The 26,572-nt window shown below is 43.2% G+C and overlaps 2 protein-coding genes across 12 annotated transcripts in view; one reads left to right on the forward strand and one right to left on the reverse strand.

Annotated features, from left to right (window-relative positions):
• CCAR1 (cell division cycle and apoptosis regulator 1) overlaps positions 1-25,851 on the reverse strand; it is an 80,916-nt gene extending 55,065 nt beyond the window's left edge. For 2 of the 11 annotated variants that reach the window (XM_078345755.1, XM_009009825.5), the window contains exons 1-3: positions 25,804-25,851; positions 24,465-24,586; positions 2,776-2,948 (exon numbers count right to left, since the gene is read on the reverse strand). Coding sequence is in view for 7 of the 11 variants with exons in the window: in XM_009009825.5 (XP_009008073.3) it covers positions 2,776-2,948; positions 24,465-24,537 (246 nt within the window). In the remaining 4 variants the exon portion in view is untranslated. Of the gene's footprint in view, positions 1-1,980; positions 2,026-2,775; positions 2,949-24,464; positions 24,587-25,413; positions 25,556-25,774 lie in introns of those variants that run through there. The other 9 variants (XM_035268201.3, XM_002756302.7, XM_078345751.1 and 6 more) reach the window with 9 other exon arrangements.
• LOC100390666 (UPF0729 protein C18orf32 homolog) lies at positions 18,759-19,360 on the forward strand. The gene has a single exon (XM_009009824.5). The coding sequence runs from the start codon at positions 18,818-18,820 to the stop codon at positions 19,046-19,048; it is 231 nt and encodes a 76-aa protein (XP_009008072.1). The 5' UTR covers positions 18,759-18,817; the 3' UTR covers positions 19,049-19,360.
• Positions 25,852-26,572: the final 721 nt, after the last annotated feature.

Consider the following 26,572-nt stretch of genomic DNA (forward strand, 5'->3'; position numbering starts at 1 on the left):
GAGGCCATTATCCTCAGCTAACTAATGGAGGAACAGAAAACCAAATACCACATCTTCTCACAAGGGAACTAAATGATGAGTACTTAGGAACACAAAGGAAACAACAGACACTGAGGTCTGCTTGAGGGTGGAGGATAGAAGGAGGGAAGAGCAGAAAAAGTAACTATCAGGTACTGGGCTTAATTCCTGAGTGATGAAATAATCTGTACAACAAACCACCATGACATGAGTTTACCTATGTAAAAAACCCTCACATGTACCCCAGAAGCTAAACTGAAAGTTTTAAAAAAGAAGATAAAAGAGTGAGAGAAGCCTCATGTTCTTCCATATGGTCTTTTTTGTTTTTTCTTGAGACAAAGTCTTGCTCTGTTGCCCAGGCTGGAATGCAATGGCACAATCTCGACTCACTGCAACCTCTGCCTATTGGGTTCAAGCAATTCTCATGCCTCAGCCTCCCAACTAGCTGAATTACAGGCACCTGCCACCATACCTGGCTGATTTTTATATTTGTAGTAGAGATGGGGTTTCCCCATGTTGGCCAGACTGGTTTCGAACTCTTGACCTCAGGTGATCCGCCCACTTTGGCCTCCCAAAGTGTTAGGATTACAGGCATGAGCCACCTCGCCCAAACTCCATATGGTCTTTAAATTAATTTTTTGATATCTTTCTCTTGTATTCTCCTGGCTGCTAATGTTCTTACAACTTCCTAATGGTGATGAAAAGGACTGAAGACTACACCCTAGCCCTGGACACGCCTAGAATGGGTGCTTGGGCTAAAGCATATCTACAATTCATCAGGGCAAACTCTCTTTCCTTGATAATTCCTATAGAATGTATCTAAGGAAAAAGAGGCCAATGAAACTTGCTTTTAGTCTAAATCAGGAATTTCCATATCATTCAAATATGCCTAAGGAATAGGTGTGTGAACTATAAGGGGAGGCTTTCTCCCACATTGTGTTCTTTTAATTTTTCACAGGTATGTGCCACCATGCCCAGCTAATTTTTGTATTTCAAGTAAAGGTGGGGTTTTACCATGTTGGCCAGGCTGGTATCAAACTCCTGATCCTCAAGTGATCTGCCTGCCTTAGCCTCCCAAAGTGCTCGGATTACAGGTGTGAACCACTGTGCCTGGCCGGCTTTCTCCCATTTTGAACAGTTCTATTTTAATATTTTGTATATTTAATTTCCACATACAATTTGATTAATAAAAAGGGGGCTGGGGGTCCTACTCCTTTAAAGAAATAAAGGCTGTAGCAGGTGTTAGTTAATGTGACAAAAATTTGAAGAAAAAAAAAAGAAATAAAATCTGAAAGCCTATATAGCGTTTGGGCTTCAAGTAGGAAAAGGAGCTTTCATTTTCACATGTGGTCTAGTTCAGCAGAGCTGGCCCAAATGTTCCAGACAGGAGCACAACAGGTCAAAGGGTGGTTCTTTCCAGATTATTCTCTGCATACTTTCTTTTTTTTCTGAGACGGAGTTTCACTCTTGTTGCCCAGGCTGCATGCAGTACAATGATGCGACCTTGGCTCACTGCAACCTCTGCCTCCCAGGTTCAAGCGATTCTCCTGCCTTAGCCTCCTGTGCAGCTGGGACTACAGGCATGTGCCACCACATTTGGCTAATTTTTGTGTTTTTAGTAGAGATGGGGTTTCACCATGTTAGCCAGGCTGGTCTCAAACTCCCGACCTCTTGATCGGCCCATCTCGGCCTCCCAGAGTGTTGGGATTACAGGCGTGAGTCACCACGCCCAGTTTCCATATACTTTCTTAGAAACATGTGACAAAGGCTGGCTGAGGATTTTGGTTGTTAGGACCGCCCTCCCATCTCTCTCGCCCTTTTTTCCTACCTGATTTACTCCAGCCCCTCCCAAAAAATTTGTATCACACATTAAGGCGATAGAAATTAAAATCTCTATCAATTGAACTTTGGAGCAAATGGCTATTTTAAAATCAGTTTTTAACATGGAAAATATAAACTAACCTGTTGTTGCACACTATACAAGGCCTGCTGAGGTTGTGAATACTGCTGAAACATTAAAAAAATATATTTTTCAAAGAAAAATACAGACACTGAATTTACTCATTCTCAAAAAGTGATATACATAGAAATACATACAAATACACTAAAAATAAACATTCTGTTCTGGCATGGTATTGATTCAAAGAAAAAACAAAAAATAAAATAAAATAAATTTTCATCTAAAGTAAATAAAACTGTGATTACTTATACTCCAGGATCCAAAAAGAAGTAAATTTTATTCACATAATTAAGGTATAAGAACTGCCCAACTTAAGGACTTAAAATTTTTGACTATTCAACTACTCCTTTTTTTTGGACACAGGTTTCTGCTGTTTCCCAGAATGCAGTGGTGCAATCTCAGCTCACTGTACCCTCAACCTCCCAATGCTCAAGCAATTCTCCCACCTCAACCTCCCAAGCAGGTGGGACCACACACGTGCTTCACCATGCTCTAATTCTCTTATTTTCTATAGACGTTGTCTCACCACGTTGCCCAGGCTGGTCTCAAATTCCTGGGCTCAGACGATCCTCCCACCTCAGCCTCCTAAAATGCTGGCATTATAGGCATGAGCCACTGTGCCTGGCCCAACTATTCTTCCCTTTATGTGTGGGGCAGATATAATATTCATCACCAGAAAAATAAGCATAATAAAAACACATAATTCTTTACTACCTATAAAATGAAGGTAGCAATGCTAGCTACTCAGATTTCATAAAGTTTTCGATATCAAATAATAAAACCTACTCAAGAGTTACCTGTTGTAATGCAGCTGCTGCAGCTGCAGCTTGTTGCTGCAATGCGGCAGTCTGTGTTAACTGATAGTTTGCTGGAGTCTGTGTGGTAAGGCCTGCTGCCGCCAATGCAGTTTGCTGTGTATAAATGGTAGGAGATGCTCCAAGGAGTGATGGCTGTTGAACACCCAGTGCAGCTAAAATGAAATAAAAAAGGAAAAAATAAAAATCAAGATTATGAAAAATATAAAAAATATTAAATCAGTCCATAGTAGAGATATCTGCACCTCCCTGTTCACTGAAGCACTATTCACAATAGTCAAGATACGGAATCAACCTAAGAATCCATCAATGAATAACTGGATAAAGAAAAAGTGGTATATATACACGAAAGAATATTATTCAGCCTTAAGAAGGATATCCTGGAATTTGCCACATGTATGAACCTTAAAAAAATTACGTTAAGTGAAATAAGCAGGGCATAGAAAGAGTATTGCATGATCTCATAACATGGAATGTAACAAAGTAAAACTAACAGAGTAAAACGATGGCTATGAGAGGCTTTGGGGCCTAGGGCAGGATTGGGCAGACATTGGTCAAAGGTTTCAGTTAGGAGGAATGTTCAAGATACCCACTGTACATCACGTTGACTAGTTAAAAACAGTATGTTACATATTTAAACGTCGAGGCTAGGCACAGTGGCTCACTCCTGTAATCCCAGCGCTTTGGGAGGCTGATGTGGGCAGGTCACCTGAGGTCAGGAGTCTAGACCAGCCTGGCTAACACGGCGAAACCCTGTTTCTACTAAAAATACAAAAAATTGCCGGGCACAGTGGCTCACACCTATATCCCAGCACTTTGGGAGGCCGAGGCGGGTGGATCATGAGGTCAAGAGATTGAGACCATCCTGGTCAACATGGTGAAACCCCGTCTCTACTAAAAATACAAAAATTAGCTGGGCATGGTAGCTACAGGTGGGCCTGTAGTCCCAGCTACCTGGGAGGCTGAGGCAGGTGAATTGCTTGAACCCAGAAGGCGGAGGTTGCGGTGAGCCGAGATCGTGCCATTGCACTCCAGTCTGGGTAACAATAGCGAAACTCCATCTCAAAAAAAAAAAAACACACACAAAAAAAATTAGCCAGCCGCTGTGGCGTGTGCCTATAATCCCAGCTACTTGGGAGGCTGAGGCAGGAGAATCGCTTGAATCTAGGAGGCGGAGGATCTGGTGAGCCGAGATCATGCCACTGCACTCCAGCTTGGGCAACAAGAGTGAAACTCCATCTCAAAAAAAAGAGAAAAGAGACAAAAACAACACTTAAGCCTGGTCCAAAGGTAATCAGTTATCTAAACTGGTTGTTCAGTTACTGATTCAACTCCTTGTTCCATCCTTTTCCCCTTCTCACTACAATACTTGACTAGTCTTCAAAGAAAAAAAATGTAGTCTGGACAAGGTGGCTCACGCCTATAATCCCAACCCTTTGGGAGGCTGAAGTGGGAGCATCTCTTGGACCCATGAGTTTGAGACTAACCTGGGCAACAAAGTGAGATCTTACCTCTACAAAGATTAGAAAAAAAAAAGATGAGCCACACACAGTGGCAGGTACCTATACTCAGGGGTCTGAGATAGGAGGATCACTCTAATCAGGATGCTAAAATGAGAGGATCACTTGAGCCCAGTCACTCCAGCCTGAGGAAAAGAGTGAAACTCTACCTCTCAATATATTTAAATTAAAAAAATAGCATAAAAAAGATTTGCGTTTTTGAGATAGAATCTCACTCTCTCACTAAGGCTAAAGTGCAGTTGGTGCCATAACAGGTTATGAAAGCCCCAACCTCCCCAAGTTCGAGTGATCCTCCCACCTCAGCCTTCCAAGGTGGGACTACAGGCGCAAGCCACCACATCCTAATTTTTATATTTTTTGTAGAGAAGCAGTCCCCTTATGTTTCCCAGGCTGGTCTCGAACTCCTAGGCTCAAGCAATCCACTTGCTTCAGCCTCCCAAAGTACTGGAATTACAGGCATGAGCCACCACAACGAGCCACAAAAAGGTTTTAGTTAGTGTTCACTACAATACTGAGAAATTACAAAATATTTCACCAAGTAGTGACTTCAAATAAAAATTTGCTAAGGCCAAATAATTGGGGAGAGGGGCTCAAAATGATGGACTTTGGTACTTAAATGTTTAATGTATGCTTAGAGACAGCTACACACTGAAGATAACATGATAAAGGTTTTACTTGATCCTTTTACCCAATTCCATTAAATTCAGAAAATTTAAGTATAAATTATGCTCTAGCACTGCACTTCCCAAAACTGCATTTCCTAGAAAAATGACCACTAGCTCCCCAGGGCAATAAATTTTGAAAAAAATGGGATCTAAGGCTAAGTTCAAGAAACCGAATTAAGCATACATTTTACTGTAGGATGGCAAAGAATCTGCAGTATATGACGCTAAGCCTTATCAGTCTCAAAAAGATGGCCATACAATTTTCTTTCTTTTTTTTTTTGAGACAGAGTTTTGCTCTTGTTACCCAGGCTGGAGTGCAATGGCACAATCTCGGCTCACTGCAACCTCCGCCTCCTGGGTTCAGGCAATTCTCCTGCCTCAGCCTCCTGAGTAGCTGGGGTTACAGGCACGTGCCACCATGCCCAGCTAATTTTTTGTATTTTTAGTAGAGACGGGCTTTCACCATGTTGACCAGGATGGTCTCGATCTCTTGACCTCGTGATCCACCCTCCTCGGCCTCCCAAAGTGCTGGGATTACAGGCTTGAGCCACCGCACCTGGCTCTTTTTTTTTTTGAGATGGAGTTTCTCTGTTGTCCCCCAGACTGGAGTACAGTGGCACTATCTCAGCTCACTGCAACCTCTGCCTCCTGGGTTTAAGCGATCCTGCCTCAGTCTCCTTAGTAGCTGAAACTACAGGTGCACACCACTACATCTGGCTAGTTTTTTAATATTTTTAGTAGAGATGGGATTTCACCATGTTGGCCAGGCTGGTTTTAAACTCCTGACCTCATGATCCACCCACCTTGGCCTCCCAAACTGCTGGGATTATAAGTATTAGCCATCGCGCCTGGACTTTTTCTTTTTATTTATACGAGTCTTACTATGCTGCCCATGCAGGAGTGCAGTGGCAGGATCATGACTCCACCTCCTGGGCTCAAGAGATCCTCTCTACTGAGCATCTCCAGGAGTTAGGACTACAGGTGTGTACCACCATGTCCTGGGCTCAAGCGATCCTCCCACCTGAGCCTCTCAGTAGTTAGGACTACAGGTGTGAACCACCATGTCTGGCTAGTTTTCGAAAAACATTTTTAAAATATTTTTTTTATTTATTTTTTTTAGAGATGGGGTTTTACCATGTTGGCCAGGCTGGTCTTGATCTCCTGACCTGGTGATCTGCCTGCCTCAGCCTCCCAAAGTGCTGGGACTGCAGACATGAACCACCACACCAGGCCTGAAAATTTTTTTTATATAAATGGGATCTCATTCATCCTGGCCAACATGCGGAAACCCCAACCCTATTAAAAATACAACAATTAATGCCGGGCACAGTGGCTCATGCCTATAATCCCAGCACTTTGGGAGGCCGAGGTGGGCAGATCACCTGAGGTCAAGAGTTTGAGACCAGCTTGACCAACACACAGAAAGCCTATCTCTACTAAAAATACAAAAAGAAAAAAAGGCTAGGCATGGTGGTACATGCCTGTACTCCCAGCTACTCAAAAGGCTGAGGCAGGAGAAGTGCTTGAACCTGGGAGGCAGAGGTTGCAGTGAGTCGAGATCGTGCCACTGCACTCCAACCTTGGCAACAAGAGCAAAACTCTGTCTCAAAAAAAAAAAAAAAAACACACACAAAAATTAGCCAGTCATAGTAGCGCATACCTGCAGTCTCAGCAACTGGGGAGGCTGATCAATAAGAATCACTTGAACCCGGAAGGCAGAGATTGCAGTAAGCCATGACTGTACCACTGTGCTCTAGCCTGGGTGACACAGTGAGGGAGGGAGGGAGGGAGGGAGGGAGGGAGGGAGGGAGGGAGGGAGGGAGGGAAGGAAGGAAGGAAGGAAGGAAGGAAGGAAGGAAGGAAGGAAGGAAGGAAGGAAGGGGGTTCTCATTAATGTTGCCCAAGCTGGTCTTGAAGTCCTGCGTTCAAGTGATCCTCCTTCCTTGGGCCACCAAAGTGTTGGGATTACAGGCATCAGCCCAACTTTCTCAATGGTATCTAGAGGGGTAAAACCAAAAGGCCATAAAAACCAGTATTTGCTCATAGAACACTCCCTTCCCCAAACTATCTTGCTTGTATCTGGGAACAATCTAAAAAAATGATGTTTTATAACTGTTACTAACTCTATAGAAAGAACAATTTGTGCTTTATAAAAACAGAATAAAGAGCATTAATGAACGGCCAGGCACGGTGGCTCAAGCCTGTAATCCCAGCACTTTGGGAGGCCGAGGCAGGTGGATCACGATGTCAAGAGATCAAGACCATCCTGGTCAACATGGTGAAACCCCGTCTCTACTAAAAATACAAAAAATTAGCTGGGCATGGTGGCACGTGCCTATAATCCCAGCTACTCAGGAGGGCTGAGGCAGGAGAATTGCCTGAACCCAGGAGGCGGAGGTTGCGGTGAGCCTAGATTGCGCCATTGCACTCCAGCCTGGGTAACAAGAGCGAAACTCTGTCTCAAAAAAAAAAAAAAGAGCATTAATGAACTGACCAAAGGAAGGTACCCTACTTTTGAACATCACAAAAATTCATTCAAAGTTTGAGGTTTATCGTCAAGTAACTATTTTAAAAGACTAATTTAAAATAAAACAAAAAACAGCAAAATAAGAAACAAAATTCCAAGAATCATATTTAAAATTTTTTCTTTTTTTGAGACAAAGTCTCATTCTGTCACCAGGCTGGAGTGCAGTGGTGCAATCTCGGCTCACTGTGACCTCTGTCTCCCAGGTTCAAGCAATTCTCCTACCTCAGCCTCCTAAGTGACTGGGAATACAGGTGTGCACCACCATGTCCAGCTAATTTTTATATTTTTAGTAGAGACGGGGTTTTACCACGTTGGCCAGGATGGTCTCAATCTCTTGACCTCGGGATCTGCCCACCTCAGCCCCCTAAAGTGCTGGGATTACAAGCATGAGCCACCACACCTGATATGTTTAGAATTTTTAAAAATTCAAAGTTACCATCTGCAACAACAATATATATATTTTTAAGTGAGACAGATTCTTGCTCTGTTGCTAGGCTGGAGTCGGGTGGCACGATCTTGGCTTACTATAACCTTTGCCTCCTGAGTAGTTGGGATTACAGGCACCTGCCACCTCACCTGGCTAATTTTTGTTATTTTTAGTAGAGACGGGGTTTCACCATGTTGGCCAGGATGGTCTCAATCTCTTGACCTCATGATCCACCCTCCTTGGCCTCCCAAAGTGCTGGAAAAACAGGCGTGAGCCACTGCACCCAGCCAACAATAATTTTTTAGAATGTTTTTTGGAAAAGCCCAGCTCAGTGACTCACTTCTGTAATACAAGCCCTCTGGGAGGCTGAGGGGGATGGATCACCTGAGGTCAGGAGTTAGACCAGCATGGCTAATGTGGTGAAACCTTGTCTCTACCAAAAATACAAAAATTAGCCAGGTGTGGTGGTGTGAACCTGTCGTCCCAGCTACTCAGGAGTCTGAGACAGGATAATTACTTGAACCCAGGAGGTAGAGACTATAGTGAGCTAAGATTGTGCCACTGTACTCCAACTTGGTGACAGAGTGAGACTCGGTTTCAAAAAAATATTTTTTAATTATAGTAAAAATGGGATCTTGCTATGTTGCCCAGGCTGGTCTCAAGTGACCTGGCCTCAAGTGATCCTTCTGCCTGTGCCTCCCAAAGTGCTGGGATTTCAGGCCAAACCCAGATTTTTTAAAATTAAAGAGAGAAATCTACAGTGGAAAAAAAAAACTTTACAAATGTCCTAAATACACAGTGCTAATCGTTACAAATACCGTATTTTTCACTTTCTCTTTTTTTTTCTGAGACAGGGTCTCTGTCACACAGGCTCAAGTGCACTGGCAGAATTTTGGCTTACTGCAGCCTCGACCTCCCAAGCTCAGGTGATCTCCCTCAGACTCCTGAGTAGCTGGGACTACAGGCATATTCTATCATGCCTAGCTAATTTTTTATATTTTATGTAGAGACAGGGTCCCACTATGCTGCCCAGGCTGGTCTCAAATTCCTGGGCTCAAGCAATCCATCCAACTAGGCCTCCCAAAATGCTGATATTACAGGTATGAGCCACTGTGCCTGGCCTATTTTCTCTTTAAACCATTTTTAAGGTAAGTCAGATGTCATAGGTAGGGTGAAAGGATAAAACAAGGACCAACAAAATGAATTTAAATAGAAATATGTGGGGAATATATTAACACCAATATTAATTCAAAATGAGGTTAACTGCAATGAGAACACAGAAAAAAATAGTGTATCAAAATGTAGGGCACAGGTGCTATTGTTACTATGTTTTTCAGAGATGTAATCACACTATTACCCAGACTGGAATGTGGTGGTGCAATCTTAGCTCACTACAGCCTTGAACTTCTGGGTTCAAGCAATCCTCTCACCTCAGTCTCCCTAGCAACTGGGACTATAGTCACACATGACCATGCCTGGATAGGGCATAGGTTCTAAAAGGTGGGCCGTGATAATTTCCTGAAACTGTGCAAAATGGAAGATAAATCCATAGCTGTCATCCAATTTTCAAAAGGATTATATATAGACCCAAGAAAGGTTAAGAACAACTGTTCTGGCCAGGCACCGTGGTTTACACCTGTTATCCCAGCACTTTGGTAGGCTGAGGCAGGCAGATCACCTGGGGTCAGGAGGTTGAGACCAGCCTGGCCAACAAGGTGAAATACTGTCTTTACTACAAATACAAGTTAGCCAAGCATGGTAGTCTCAGCTACTCAGGAGGCTGAGGCAGGAGAATCCCCTCAACTCGGGAGTCAGAGGTTGCAGTCAGCTGAGATCATGCCACTGCACTCCAGCCTGGGCAACAGAGCAAGATTATGTCTTCAAAAAAAAAAAAAAAACTGTTCTGGTAATAGAAGAAAAAGTATCGTGTAAATAGGAACAAGACCCTATGACAAATTATTAGTATTTTAAAATCTAGTAATCAAAATTGGCATGTTAATAAATTAAGATTGGCATGTTCTGCATTTGACATGTTAAAATCAGTGATTCAAGTATAAGTATCATACCATCTCCTTCATCCACCTGAACCATGGCTTTAGAGTTGCTGTTTCACACTGCTGGTACCAATTCCCATACCCTGGGAAGTAACTATGACAGTTGCCACAGCAGAAGTGCTCAGAGCCAAAATCTCAGAATGCCTATTTTTTCTAATTTTTCTGGTGGTTCTATATTCTGGCAGCATACAACCGTCTAGTACCAGTGTAGGTGAGATAACATCCAATACCCACACATCCCTTTTCTACACCTGACAGTTCATGTGATGAGTCAGAAACAAGACAGTTGCAGCTAGGCAGTGCAGCTCACGCCTAAAATCCCAGCACTTTGGGAGGCCAAGGTGGGTGAATTGCTTGAGGCCAGGAGTCCAAGACCAGCCTAGCCAACATGGCGAAATCCCATCTCTATTCAAAACACAAAAATAAGACAGGTATGGTGGCCCATGCCTATAATCCTAGCTTCCTTTTTTTTTTTTTTGAGACTGAGTCTTACCAGGCTGGAGCCCAGTGGTGCAGTCTCCACTAACTGCAACCTTCGCCTCCCAGGTTCAAGCAATTCTTCCGCCTCAACCTCCGAAGTAGCTGGGACTACAGGGGCATGCCAAACACCCAGCTAATTTTTGTATTTTTAGAGACGGGGTTTCACCATGTTGGCCAGGATGGTCTCAATCTTTTGACCTTGTGATCCACCCGCCTTGGCCTCCCAAAGTACTGGGATTACAGGCGTGAGCCACCGCACCCGGCCAATCCCAGCTTCTTGGAGGCTGAAGCAGGAAACTTGCTTGAATCCAGGAGGCAGAGGTTACAGTGAGCCAAGACTATGCCACTGCACTCCAGTCTGGGTGACAGAGCAAGACTCTACCAAAAAAAAAAAAAAAGAAGAAACAAGACAGTGTAACGGGTAATGAAGAGTTTGATGGGAAGGTAATTTACATTGCAGTAGAGTAGTTGCTTCACACCACTAGGTACTTATTCAGATTTTGTGAAATTACTGTGCATATGATGGTATCTTTTATAAATATGTAATAGTGCTTTGCTAAACTACTTATATTTGATACTTTAATTTTAATAAAGTATGTTTCATTAAATATTTATTAATGCTCCCCTTTGTGGTCATCTGAGAAGCTATCCTTGAATATTTGTATATGTGCATTTTGCACTCAATGTGAAGTATTAGAGTCAATATTCTATAAGCAATTTGCAAAGTACAAAGGTATTAATCTCTGATTTAATCTCTCCCACACACATAAATAGCAAACACTTGTCATTTGAAGATCTTTTCCAATTACATACATATTAAAGCAGTTTATTTATTCATAATTTTTTTTTTTAAGACGGGGTTTCACCATCTTGGTCAGGCTGGTCTTGAACTCCCAACCTCAGGTGATCCGCCCACCTTGGCCTCCAAAATGCTTGGACTACAGGCATGAGCCACCACGCCTGGCCGTATAATTTATTTTTGAGACAGAGTTTCACTCTCCTTGCCCAGGCTGGAGTGCAATAGCACAATCTCAGCCCACCACAACCTCCACCTCCCAGATTCAAGCAATTCTCCCGCCTCAGCCTCCTAAATAGCTGGGATTACAGGTGCCTCCTAAATAGCTGGGATTATCACACCCACTAATTTTTTTTGTATTTTTAGTAGAGGCAGGATTTCACCATGTTGGTCAGGCTGGTCTCACACTCTTGACATCATGATCTGCCCATCTTGGCCTCTCAAAGTGCTGGGATTACAGGCATGAGCCACCGCACCCTGCCTAATTTTGTATTTTTAGTAGAGACAGAGAATTTCTCCTTGTTGGTCAGGCTGGTCTCCCAACCTCAGGTGATCCGCTTGCCTCGGCCTCCTAGCAGGCATGAGCCACCACGCTCAGCCTGTTCCTTTAGTTTTACCTCATTGAACAAGATGATCAAAGGTCCCATGCCACAATCCCAATAGATACTTTTCGCTATGTATTTGTGTCACAAATAACCAAATGAAATGAGATTTCAATGACCACAGGCTATCTGCTAAGTAAAATTTAGGCTGAACACAGTGGCTCACACCTGTCATTCCAGCACTTTGGGAGGCTAGGGTGGGCAGACTGCTTGAGCCCAGGAATTTGAGAACAACGTGGGCAACAACACAAAACCCTGTCTCTACAAAAATATTAAAAAATTAGTGGGGCATGGTCGTGCACACCTGTAGTCCCAGAAGGCTGAAGTGAGTGGATCACTTGAGCCCAGCACATCAAGGTTACAGTGAGCCATGATTGCACCACTGCACTCCAGCCTATGTGACTGAGTAAAACCCTGTCTCAAAAAATTAAATCAAAAAAAATATGGGCTAAGTTTTCTTAAACCACCTTTAAGGATAAAAACATATTCTTTTTAAAAACTACTATCCGGAGCCACAGTGGCTCAGGCCAGTTGTCCTGGCACTTGAGGAGACAAAGCTATGCTTTTGAGCCCAGCCTGGGCAACCTAAGAACCTGTCATTCATTTAAAAAAAAAAAAAATTGTAGGCCAAAGTGGCTCATGCCTGTAATCCCAGGACTTTGGGAGACTGAGGCTGGCGGATCACAAGGTTACGAGATCAAGACCATCGTGGAGGCGGGGTGTGGTGGTTCATGCCGTAATCCTAGCACTTTGGGAGGCCGAGATGGGTGGATCACCTGAGGTCAGGAGTTCAACTCCAGCCTGGCTAGCATGGTGAAACCCCATCTTTAAAAAGAAAAAAAAAAAGGCCATCCTGGATAACACAGTGAAACTCTGTTCTGTACTAAAAATCCAAAAATATCCAAAAACAAAAAAAAATTACTATTGGTTTCATACAACTGAAATAGTCATGCAACAAGATACTATGGGCTGAGTGTCGTACCTCACACCTGTATCACAGCACTTTGGGAGGCCAAGGTGGGTGGATCATGAGGTCAAGAGATCGAGACCATCCTGGCAAACATGGTGAAACCCCATCTCTACTAAAAATACAAAAATTAGCTGGGTGTGGTGGCGGATGCCTGTAGTCCCAGCTACTTGGGAGGCTGAGGCAGAAGAATTGCTTGAACCCAGGAGGCAGAGGTTGCAGTGAGCCTCAATCACACCACTGCACTATAGCCTGGTGACAGAGCAAGACTCCACCTCAAAAAAAAAAAAAGAATTCAAAACCTAGTTGAACATGGTGGTGCTCACAGTTGCCTAAGGCAGGACAACTGCTTCCACCCAAAAATTCAAATCCAGCCTAAGCAACATAGCAACAGCTCACTGTAAAAAAACAAACTTTTAAAGACTTTAAAGTTCAAAAAAATTGAACTAAAAAAATTTTTTAAACTTTAAAATTCAAAAATAAATAAATAAATAAAGACTTTAAAATTCAAAATTTCAAACTGACCCAAGAAATGTCTTTTTCTATCTTTTTATTTAAGCAGTGGTCAAGCAATGTTTTATCCTTTGAAATTTCCACATAACAATATATGATATACTCAAAAAGCAATCTCAGCCAGCTGTGGTACTTCATACCTATTATCCCAACTCTCTCGGAGATCAGGGCAAAAGGATGGCTTGAAGCCACAAGTGCTAGACCAGCCTACACAACAAAGCAAGACCCCTATCTCTACATAAAATAAAGAATAAATAAGCCCAGCATGTTGCTGCATGCCTATAGTACCAGCTTACCAGCTACTAATAAGCAAGCTGAGGCAAGTGAGGATCGCTTGAGTTCAGGAGTTTGAAGTTACAGTGAGCTCTGATCATGCCTCTGCACTCTAGCCTGGACAACAAAGCAAGACCCTGTCTCTAAAAAGAAATAAACAGCTATAAATGAGCTGAAAAACTAATAAATAGGAAAAAAAAAAAATCAGTGTGAAGCTATTTGGAGACAAATACAACATAATGATGTAGGGAATTCTTTTTTTTTTTTTTTTTGCTTTCCCCCTGAGATATTTCAGGAAATGTGGGGAATTCTCTTAAGACAAATCAATTCTTCTTAGGCTTACAACAGACCCTGAAATATTAAGTCACTAAAAAAAAGTTTAGAGGCCAGGTGCAGTGGCTCATGCCTGTAATTCCAGCACCCTAGGGGGCCAACTCAAGACTGCATTCAAGATCAGCCTGGGCAATATAGTGAGACCTCCGTTTCTACCAAAAAAAAATTTTTTTTGAGACAGTGTTTCACTCTTGTTGCCCAGGCTAGAGTGCAGTGGTGAGTTCTCGGCTCATTGCAACCTCCCACTCCTGGGTTCAAGCAATTCTCCTGCCTCAGCTTCCCAAGTAGCTGGGATTACAGGCACATGCCACCATACCCAGCTAATTTTTTATTTTTAGTAGATAGAAACAGGGGTTTTACCATGTTGGTCAGGCTGGTCTCGAACTCCTGACTTCAGGTGATCCACCCACCTCGGCCTCCCAAAGTGCTGAGATTATAGGCGTGACCCACCATGCCCGACCAAAAGAAATTTTGTTTTAAAGTTAAATATCAGGCCCGGAGTGGTGGCTCACGCCTGTAATCCCAGCACTTTGGGAGGCCAAGGCGGGGGGATCATGAGGTCAAGAGATCGAGACCATCCTGGTCAACATGGTGAAACCCCATCTCTACTAAAAATACAAAAAATTAGCTGGGCATGGTGGCGCGTGCCTGTAATCCCAGCTACTCAGGAGGCTGAGGCAGGAGAATTGCCTGAACCCAGGAGGCAAAGGTTGCGGTGACCTGAGATCGCGCCATTCACTGCACTCCAGCCTGGGTAACAAGAGCAAAACTCAGCCTCAAAAAAAATAAAATAAAATAAAATAAAATAAATAAATAAATAAAGTTTAATATCATTATTGCTTTTCCAATTCTATCAAATTTTAAAAATATCAATTTTATCAATTATTTGATTTTTGTCAATTTTTTAAAACTTGTGAATTTAGGGCTGGGCGCAGTGGTTCATGCCTGTTATCCCAGCACTTTGGGGGGCCAAGACAGTTGAACCTCTAAGATCAGGAGTTCGAGACCAGCCTGGGTAACTTGGTGAAACTGTCTCTACTAAAAATACAAAAATTAGCCACAAGGTGTGGCAGGTGCCTATAATCCCATCAACTTGAGAGACTGAGGCAGGAGAATTGCTTAAACTCATGAGGCAGAGGTTGCAGTGAGCTGAGATCATGCCACTGCACTCCAGCCTGGGTAACAGAGTGAGACTCCATCTCAAAAAAAAAAAAAAAAAAAACCCAGCTGGGCACAGTGGTTCACTCCTATAATCCCAGCACGTTGGGAGACTGAGGCAGGTGGATCACAGGTCAAGCTATCAAGACCATCCTGGTCAACAAGGTGAAACCCCATCTCTACTAAAAAAACATATATACAGGCCGGGCGCGGTGGCTCAAGCCTGTAATCCCAGCACTTTGGGAGGCCGAGGCGGATGGATCACGAGGTCAAGAGACCATCCTGGTCAACATGGTGAAACCCCATCTCTACTAAAAATACAAAAAATTAGCTGAGGCAGGAGAATTGCTTGAACCCAGGAGGCGGAGGTTGCGGTGAGCGGAGATCGCGCCATTGCACTCCAGCCTGGGAAACAAGAGCAAAACTCGGTCTCAAAAAAAAAAAAAACCCAACTTGTGAATTTACTAAAATACTTATGAACCCAGATTTAATTTAAATCAAGTGAACAAAACTCTTCTAAACAAACTTTCTATTCAGTATCCTTCCTAAGATGTGGTATTTAAAGACTAGATTTCACAAGTACAAAATCTCTGATGACCCTATACCCAGTAACTTTCTTCAAATTAGCCAAGTCATTGGTCAATCCATGGTTGGGGCCTTCGAGGTTCTATTCTCAGCCCATACTGTACTCAATGACTGGATATTATCAATTAATTAAGACTAAGAAATTAAGGCACAGGGCTGGATACAGTGGCTCACACCTGTAATCCCAGCACTTTGGGAGGCCGAGTTGGGCGGATCATGAGGTCAGGAGTTTGAGACCAACTTGGCCAACATGGTGAAACCCCATCTTTACTAAAAATACTGGCTGGGCACGGTGGCTCACACCTGTAATCCACGCGCTTTGGAGACCAAGGTAGGTGCATCACCTGAGTTTGCGGGTTCGAGACCAGCCTGACCAACATGGTGAAACCCCGTCTTTAAAACAAAAACAAAAATTAGGTTGGGCTCGGCAGCTCACACCTGTAATCCTAGCACTTTGAAGGGCCAGGCACGGTGGCTCACACCTATAATCCCAGCACTTTGGGAGGCCAAGGAAGGTGGATCACAAGGTCAAGAGATCAAGACCATCCTGGTCAACAAGGTGAAACCCCGTCTTTACTAAAAATACAAAAATTAGCTGGGCGTGGTGATGCGCGCCTGTCATCCCAGCTACTCGGGAGGCTGAGGCAGGAGAATTGCTTGAACCCAGATGGTGGAGGTTGCGGTGAGCCAAGATCGTGCCATTGCACTCCAGTCTGGGTAACAACAGCGAAACTCCATCTCAAAAAAAATAAATAAATAAAAATACAAAAAATTAGCCAGGTATGGTGGTGCAAACCTGTAATCCCAGCTTCTCAGAATGCTGAGGCAAGAAAATCACTTGAACTCAGGAGGCGGAGATTGCAGTGAGCCACGATTGCCCCATTGCACTCCAGCCTGAGTAACAGAGACTCTGTCTCAAAAAGGAAAAAAGAAATTAAGACACAAAATAGTATTTTTGAGACAGGGTCTCATTCTATCACCCAAGCTGTGATATGGTAGCACAATCACAGCTCACTGTAGTCTTAACCTCCATGCTCAATCCTCCTGACTCAGACTCCAGAGGGACTACCAACATGTGCCACCACATCTGGCTAATTTTGTGTTTTCTGTAGAAACAGTATCTCACTATGCTGCCCAGGTTGGTCTTAAACTACTAGAAACAAACAACCCCTTCAAAGTGCTGGGATTACAGGAGTGAGTCATCATCATGCCTGGCTACAAAATAATATTTTAAATATCATCTTTTCCAAGCATTATCATCTTATATAACTGTATTGTCCAATTCACTAACCACCAAATACACGGTATTTCATTTAAATTAATAAAAATTAACATAAAATTACAAATTCAGTTCCCCAGTCACACTAAGTATATTTCAGGGGCTTAACAGTCACATGTAGTTAGTGGGTATCATATCCTACAATGCAAATATAGCACATGCTCATTATCACAGAAAGTTCTACATATTGGACAGTGCTGTTCTATAAGGGAAAGGAAAAGCCTTATTGCTATATGAGCTTCTTATACTGTCTATAATGTCCCAGCAGATTCTGCTCTCTGAAGTCCTTTGAAGTGATTACTAGTGCTCCTGGCAATCGCCTCTTCTTACTACAATTCAAATAACTGTTGGTTAATCCCCCTAGGCAGTTGAAGACAACATTCATAGGCTGAGTGATCCCTAAAGCGAAGGAATCTGAGACCAGCCTGGGCAACAGTGAGACCCTGTCTCGAAAACCTAACAAAAACAACAAAAAACAAATTCCAGGTTTACTTTTGGATGTCTTTTTTCCTTAGCTAAAAATATTTTAAAAATGAAATCAAAAAATGAAGCGGTGCTACGCTTTTCAGAGAACAAAAGAATAAATGAAATGGATATTTTTAAAAAAATATATAAGGCCGGGCACGGTGGCTCAAGCCTGTAATCCCAGCACTTTGGGAGGCCAAGGTGGGTGGATCACGAGGTCAAGAGATCAAGACCATCCTGGCCAACATGGTGAAACCCCATCTCTACTAAAAATACAAAAATTAGCTGGGTGTGGTGGCATGCACCTGTAGTCCCAGCTACTCCGAAGGCTGAGGCAGGAGAATTGCTTGAACCCGGGAGGCAGAGGTTGCGGTGAGCCGAGATTGTGCCACTGCACTCCAGCCTGGCACCTGGTGACAAAGTGAGACTCTGTCTCAAAAAAAAGAAAAAAGAAATGGGTGAGAGAATGGGTCTGAACTGAATCTGGCAAATCCACCTCCATATTTTAATAGTTTAAATACAGATATGCATGTAAATATTTTTCATCGAATATACTGAAGGTACCTCTCTCTATATATATATATTTCATCAAATATACTTAAGGAGGTGGAGATTGCAGTGAGCCCAGATCACAACACTGCACTCCAGCCTGGGTGACAGAACAAGACTCTCTAAAGAAAAAAAAAAAAATCTAGTTTAGGCCTGATCCAGCTCTGAAAAAATTCTGTGATTTTGACAGAAACTATGTTTTAGAAATATCACATCTGACAGATGAACTGAAGCTGGAGGAAAAAGAAGAAGTAGCATATTTAGTAACCAAGAGTAAAGCAAATAAAAGCAAGCAGTTAGAATTTAAAATAATAATACTAGGGCCAGGCGCGATGGCTCAAGCCTGTAATCCCAGCACTTTCGGAGGCTGAGGCAGGTGGATCACGAGGTCAAGAGATTGAGACTATCCTGGTCAACATGGTGAAACCCCATCTCTACTAAAAATATAAAAAATTAGCTGGGCACGGTGGTGCGTGCCTGTAATCCCAGCTACTCGGGAGGCTGAGGCAGGAGAATTGCCTGAACCCAGGAGGCAGAGGTTGCAGTGAGCCGAGATCACACCATTGCACTCCAGTCTCGGTAACAAGAGCGAAACTTTGTCTCAAGAAAAAAAAAAAAAAATAATAATAATAATAATAATACTAAAGACATGGTATCACCAGCAAGTCAGAGATAGGAGGAAAAAAGCTTACTCAGGGAAGTGAGGATCTATGATAAGCACTGTGTATTAGGATATAAAGGTTTAAGAAAGGTGCTCTCTGGAAGTGCCGACATTGTCAGCTCCGCTTCCGCGGTCGCGTATCAACAGTTGAGGAGCTCAAGCCCAGGACAATGGTGTGCATTCCTTGTATTGTCATTCCAGTTCTGCTCTGGATCTACAAAAAATTCCTGGAGCCATACATATACCCTCTGATTTCCCCCTTCGTTGGTCGTATATGGCCTAAAAAAGCTGTACAAGAAACCAATGATACAAACAAAGGCAAAGTAGACTGTAAGGGTGCAGACATGAATGGATTACCAACAAAAGGACCAACAGAGATCTCTGATAAAAAGAAAGACTAAAGCAATTTCCTAGAGGACCTCATCATTAAAAAAATGGACCTGATAATATGAAGCATCTTCCTTGTAACTGTCTTTGACCTTTTTATCTGAGACCAGAATTCAGGATAGAAGTCTAGATACTTGCCGGATACTAATCAGGAAATACATAATATCTGTATTTAAAATGTAGTTAGTTATATTTAATGACCTCATTCCTAAGTTTCTTTTTCATTAATGTAGCTTTCATTTCTGTTGTTGTTGTTGTTTTAATAATATGATGAAATAGAAAGTCTGTGCCAGTAGACACTATGTTACTAAATCAGCACTTTAAAATCTTTGGTTCTCTATCATTCATTCATATGAATTTGACTGCTGTTTGCCATCATTTGTTTCGGCGCTTCTAATTTGAGTGGAGTACAGTTTTATTGTGAAACTGTGCAGGGAAATGAAGGTAGAATTTTGGGAGGTAATAATGATGTGAAACGTAAAGATATAATAATTACTGTCCAATACAGTAGAGCAGCTTGTCCATAAATGTAGTAATGACTATTTATTGCTCTGAGGAAGATAAAAAAAAAAAAAAGATAGGGAAAAGGGGGAAACTTCTTTGAAAAATGAAACATCTTTTACAAATATGTCAAATGTAATTATAAGATTTTAATCCTTACTACATTTCTTCTGTTCCTACAAATGTATTAAACATTCAGTTTAACTGGTAAAAAAAAAAAAAAAAAAAAAAAAAAAAAAAAAAGGTAAGAATGGGCCTGAAAGTTAAGTGAGATAATTTGGCATGGTAGCTGGAAGCAAGAGATAACTACTGATGCAGTTATCTAAATATGAAGTACAAACTGGGTGCAGTGGCTCATCCCTGTAATCCCAACAGGTCAAGGTGGGAGGATCACTTGAGTACAGTTCAGCTTGGGCCACAAAGGGAGACCCTGTCTCTATAGAGGGAGGCATAGTGGCAGGCACCTAGAGTCCTAGCTACTTAGGAGGCTGAAGCAGGAGGATCGCTTGGGTCTGGGAGGTTGAAGCTGCAGTGATCCATGATCACACCACACCACTATACTCCAGCCTGGCAGGTAAGATGCTATCTCAAAAAAAAAAAACGCAACCAAACAACAACAACAGAATACTAATATATCATATCTGCCTTACTGCCTTATTTCAAGTGCTTTTTTTTTTTTTTTTTTTTTTTTTTTGAGACAGAGTCTCAACTCTGTCTCCTGGGCTGGAGGGCAGTGGTATAATCAAGGCTCACAGCAGAGTCAACCTCCCTGGGCTCAGGTAATCCTCCCACCTCAACCTCTCAATATTTATATTTGAAATTTCTATTGCCAAATACGTAAAGGAGAGACCTATATTTACTATTGACTTTGCCTTTGACAAGTTTTATAAACCTTCAATGTCTCAAGGATTATAACATATATTTAAATAGTAACACAAATGTTAAGAAATACAAGCAATATAATTCTACTATAATAGCTATTTTATTGGCAGAATACACATATGAATTTCAGACAAATCATATGCAGTAATGGTAAACTAAAACACGCTTAATTTGCCAAAGTATGAGTACACAGTACTTGCTGCCAGACACAGTAGTTACTAATAATTACTGTTTCATCAAAATTAAGTCAATTCCTGTTTTTCCATGATTTAACACAGAAAAGAAATATGTGGGCTGGCTGTGACAAGAGGATATTTGAGCCCAGTTCGAGATTAGCCTGAACAACTTAGTGAAACCCCATCTCTATAATTTAAAAAAAAAAAAAAAAAGAAAGAAAGAAATATTTGGATCTGAATATATCCATAATAATTATTTCATATATTTTTTGAGGTGGAGTCTCGCTCTGTCACTCAGGCTGGAGTGCCGTGGCACAATCTTGGCTCACTGCAATCTCCGCCCCTCGGGTTCAAGCAGTTCTCCTCCCTCAGCCTCCTGCGTACAGGTGTATGCCACCACACCCAGCTAATTTTTTTGTATTTTTAGTAGAGACAAGGTTTCACCATGTTGCTTGGGCTGGTCTCAAACTCCTGACCTTGTGATCCGCCCGCCTCAAAGTGCTGAAATTACAGGCATAAACCACTGCGTCCGACCTATTTCATATAAATTTCATTTGCATGCAGATATAACTGTTGACCTTCAATCTCCCAAATCAGGATTAACTAAAATCAAAACCCAGGCTGGGCACGGTGGCTCATGCCTGTAATCCCAGCACTTTGGGAGGCCGAGGAGGGTGGATCACAAGGTCAAGAGATTGAGACCATCCTGGCCAATATGGTGAAACCTCATCTCTACTAAAAATACAAAAAATTAGCTGGGCATGGTGGCGCATGCCTGTAGTCCCAGCTACTCAGGAGGCTGAGGCAGGAGAATTGCCTGAACCCAGGAGGTGGAGGTTGCGGTGAGCCGAGATGGCACCATTGCACACCAGCCTGGGTAACAAGAGCGAAACTCTGTCTCAAATAAAATAAAATAAAAACTCTGAAATACTCATTTCTTTTTTTCCTTTTTTTTTTGAGACAGGGTCTCATTCTGTCACCGAGGCTGGAGTAGAACTATCACAGCTCACTGCATCCTAGACCTCCCAAGGTTTAAGCAATCCTCATGCCTCAGCCTCCTCAACAGCTGGGACTATAGGCATGCTCTACCACACCTGGCTAATTTTTGAGTTTTTGCAGATGGGGATTTGCTATATTGCCCAGGCTGGTCTTGAACTCCTGGAGGCAACTGATACTCCTGCCTCAGCCTCCCAAAGTACTGGGATTATATACATGAGTCACTGTGCCTGGCCTCCACATCTTTAAGGAAAAAGGTCACCTAGATAATTAATCATTTCCATCAAATTTTAGAACACTGAAGTTACATCAGTGTCTCTGAAATTAACTTTGAATTAAAAAACCGGTATTTTAAGCAAGTAAAATGCAACAAAGAACAAGTAGGAGACAGGCCAGGCACGGTGGCTCATGCCTGTAATCCCAGCACTTTGAGAGGCTAAGGTGGGTAAATTCCAAGGTTAAGAGATAGAGACCATCCTGGCCAACATGATGAAACCCATCTCTACTAAAAGAAATACAAAAATTAGCTGGACATGGTGACACACACCTGTAGTCCCAGCTACTTGGGAGGCTGAGGCACGAGAATCACTGGAACCCAGGAGGTGGAGGTTGCAGTGGACCCAGATCACGCCACTGTACTCCAGCCAGGGCAACAAGAGCTAAACTCTGTCTCAAAAAAAAAAAAAAAAAAAAAAGAACAAGTAGGAGATGTATTATAAATAAAAATATATTCAAATTAAAAGGCAATCAAAATCTCATTCTGTAGAATTCTTGGGAAACTTGTTTGAAATGCCTAAACACAACTGGTTTAAGTAAGAAAATGTGAAGCTACAGAAGGACTTAAAGCTTTTTTTTTGAGACAGTTTCACTCTTGTTACCCAGGCTGGAGTACAATGGCACGATCTCGGCTCACCGCAACCTCCACCTCCTGGGTTCAGGCAATTCTCCTGCCTCAGCCTCCTGAGTAGCAGGGATTACAGGCACGCGTCACCATGCCCAGCTAATTTTTTGTACTTTTAGTAGAGACGGGGGTTTCACCATGTTGACCAGGATAGTCTCGATCTCTTGACCTTGTGATCCACCCACCTCAGTCTCCCAAAGTGCTGGGATTACAGGCTTGAGCCACCCGGCCCAGGCTGGTCTTGAATTCCCAACCTCAGGTGATGTACCCATCTCTGCCTCTCAAAGTGCTGGGATAGAGGCGTGAGCCACCACACCAGGTCTTGTTGACTTTATTTTGAAAATGCAGATGTTCTTCCACTGCTTTTACAACTATCTTTTTCCTTTGCCTACTAACTAAATTCTTTATAGCTGGTTTTCTTTCATTTTTTTCCTTTACTTTTTTTTTTTTTTTTTTTTGAGACGGAGTTTCGCTCTTGTTACCCAGGCTGGAGTGCAATGGCACGATCTCGGCTCACTGCAACCTCCGCCTCCTGGGTTCAGGCAATTCTCCTGCCTCAGCCTCCTTTTTTAAGACAGGGTCTCACTCAGACTGAGGCACCATCATGGCTCACTGCAACCTCGACCTCCCTGGCTCAAACAATGCTCCTACACCAACCTCCCTGAATTGCTAGCAATCCTCCTACCTCAACCTCCCTGAATTGCTAGAACCACAAGTGCATATCACCAGGCCAAGTAATTTTTATTTTTAAATGTAGAGTTTTTCTACTTTAAATTCAAACAACTGGGTAGTTCTGGTGGTTCACACCTGTAATCTCAGCACTTTAGGAGGCCAAGGTAGGAGGATCACTTAAGCCCAAAAGTTCACGACCCACCTGGGCTACAGAGTAATACCTCCGTCTCCATTTTATGGACACAGATTCCCTTTATCACCCAGGCTGCAGTGTAGTATCGTGATCTCAGCTCACTCAACCTCTGCCTCCCCGGTTCAAGTGATTCTTCTGCTTCAGCCTCCTGACTAGCTGAGAATACAGAAATGCACTACCACACCCTGCTAATTTTTGTATTTCTTTAGTAGAAACAGGATTTCACCATGTTGGCCAGGCTGGTCTCAAACTCCTGACCTCAGGTGATCCACCCACCCTAATGCTGGGATTACAGGCATGAGGCACCTCACCTGGCCTAAATACTTACTTTTTAAAAATATAACTCATGAATACTGACAACTTAACATGCCAAATACACTATACTCTAATGAATGAATGGCTAGCCACTAACATAACTGAATCAATTAAAAGTTAATCACTGCCAGGCACGGTGGCTCACGCCTGTAATCCAAGCACTTCGGAGGCCAAGGCGTGCGGATCACCTGAGGTGGGGAGTTCAAGACCAGCCTGACCAACATGGTGAAACCCCGTCTTTATAAAAAAATAAATAAATAAAAATTAAAAAATAAAAATAAAAGTTAATCAATTTAAAGTATTTAACAAGTACAAAACTGTCTAAACTGCTGTGTAAAACAGCTTTTCTGTTAGTTGATCTATGGATTTTTAAATGGAGTTTCTCAGAGAAAGTTAATGAATTCACAATTTGCAAACACTTAATATCAGGACAGCCTACTTCATGTAGTTTTGTTTTTGTTTTTTTTAAGACGGAGTCTCACTCTGTCACCCAGGCTGGAGTGCAGCGGCACCATCTCGGCTCACTGCAACCTCCCCCTCCCGAGTTCAAGCAATTCTCCTGCCTCAGCCTCCTCAATAGCTAGGATTACAGGTGTTCACTACCACACCCAGATAATTTTTGTATTTTTAGTAGAGGTGGGTTTTCACTATGTGGGCTAGGCTGGTCTCGAACTCCAGACCTCGTGATCCGCCCGCCTCAGCCTCCCAAAGTACTGGGATTACAGGTGTGAGCCACGACGCTCCGCCCGGGGTCCCCCACAAACATTTACAGTACATGTATTTAGTAGCCTGACCTGGCTGTGATACCGCAGTGGCTGTAAACTGAGTAGCCCATGGTGGATTCTTCTGTCCTCCAAACTGAGCCATGATGCAAAAGGAAAAAAACCTTCCCTTGTTTGTCTTCTATATCATCGATCTATCAAAAAAAGGATCCACATTTTAAAATCCAACCAAGCTACATATATCACAAAAGGATATAATAGAAAAAAATGTTTACTGTGTCAAGGACATTTTCGTAGATTTCAGTAGAAATAACAACTGTAAGTAGAAAAAGGTCAAATGAACATCCAAAATGCAGCAAAAACGTTTAACAGCAAGTAGATCACCAAGGGTGCCCTATTTTACCAGATAACATTAGGGCATACTCACAAAAAGCACTCCTTTTCCCGACTACAAATTGTTACAGTGAAATTGAAGACCATCTGCTGTATCTACCCAATTGTTAACAAAAAGTTCATAACTTTATATTTATAGGAAATACAGAGTGTTTCTTCTGTCAATGGGTCGGGGAGTGAGGCCGGAATAAGGTTAAAACCAATAAGGATAATTGAGACAAAACCCCCATCACAGGTATGTAAAGATATCATTTAAATAACGAACATCTCTTTACTTTCCAGAGTAGAGAATTAACTGGGGGGAGGGGGGAGACTTATTCTCCATCCCTGACCTCAAGGGAAAACGCCGTTGAGATAACGGTTGTCCCTTAAAGAACCACTGCGAAGACCCCCTCCCCACAAGCAAACCAGAAAAGGCCACAAGCAAACCAGAAGAGGCCAAGATTCTCCCCCCTGCTCACTCCCTCCCCTGCAGCCGCGACTCGCAAGGGCCAGAGCCGGGTCGTCCATCTTCCTCAAGTCCCAGCTCTGTGCGGGCCACAGGGGACGGAAGGCAGAACTCACCGCCCCACGACACCTTAAGAAGCGCCCACCACAGGGGGATCCCGAGAGCCCTGGGCTGGTTTACCCCGCACGGAGAAAGCCTCTATTCCTAAAGACCCACGCCGCCGCAAGCCACCACGATGCCCGAGGCCGGGGAACCAGGAGGCTAAAACCGCAGCGGCTCGAGAGCAATGGGCGGTGGACGGCAGCACCGCCAGGCCGAGGCTGAGGGGCGCTGGGGGCACCTGAGAAGCCGTGGGGTGGGGGGAGGGGCTGGCCGCGCCGGGCCTGCTCCGATCCGCACAAAAGGGACCTCGTCCCTACTGTCCCAGTCCCACAAGAGCCCCACCGTAGCCGCCTCGGGCCGCCGCGCTACCCAAACGATATAGCTCCTGGCCCTTCCACGGATCCGACAGGATGTCAAGAGCCCCGGCTTGGCCGCCCACCTCTCCAACCGCCCGGACCAGTCCTTCACCTGAATCGGATCCCGGCTAACATCGAAGCCATTTCAAACCCATCAGCCTTAGGCGCATGCGCCAACTTCCCCTCTTCCTCCACGCCGCTCCCCTCCTCCACATCTCCCAGAGGAACGGCGCTTACTGGCCGACGTTCTGCGTGCGCGCTCCCGTGACCGCTCAATACGCCCGACCCTTTAGCTACGAAGCGAGAAATAGAGCGCGCCTAAGGGTTGCCTTGGTCTCGCTTAACAATAAGCGGGGCTATACGTCTTGTGCTGCTCTGAAGGAAGGGCTTTCCTGTGGGTGGGAAGGAAAGAAAAGGCGGTCACGTGATCCAATTCGGGCCGCCGCCATTTTATGTTTTCCATTTTTTTTCTCCTTCGTTTAATTATTTGGGAGAAAGGATATACCCTGTAACATTCTTAACTCACCTTAAAAATTGAGATAAAATTTACTTAACGTACAACTCACTATTTAAAATGTACAATTCAGTGGCTTTTAGTATAGTCGTAAGGTTGTGCAACCATCTCTACCAGTACTTCAAGAACCTTTACATCACCCGGAAAAAAAACCCCATACCTGTTAAGCTGTCGCCCCCAACCCCTGATTTTCGCATTCTCTGGCAACCACTAACATTTCTGTCTATTCTATACTAGACATTTCCTAGAAATAGGATCATACAATATAGGGCCTTTTATGTGTTGTATTTATTTGATTTAGCGTATTGATTTCAGGGTTCATCCATGTTATAGCATGTATCAGAACTCATTCCACTTTATGGCCAAC

This window comes from Callithrix jacchus, chromosome 12 (assembly GCF_049354715.1).
Source record: "Callithrix jacchus isolate 240 chromosome 12, calJac240_pri, whole genome shotgun sequence".
In the NCBI taxonomy this organism is placed as follows: Eukaryota; Metazoa; Chordata; class Mammalia; order Primates; family Cebidae; genus Callithrix; species Callithrix jacchus.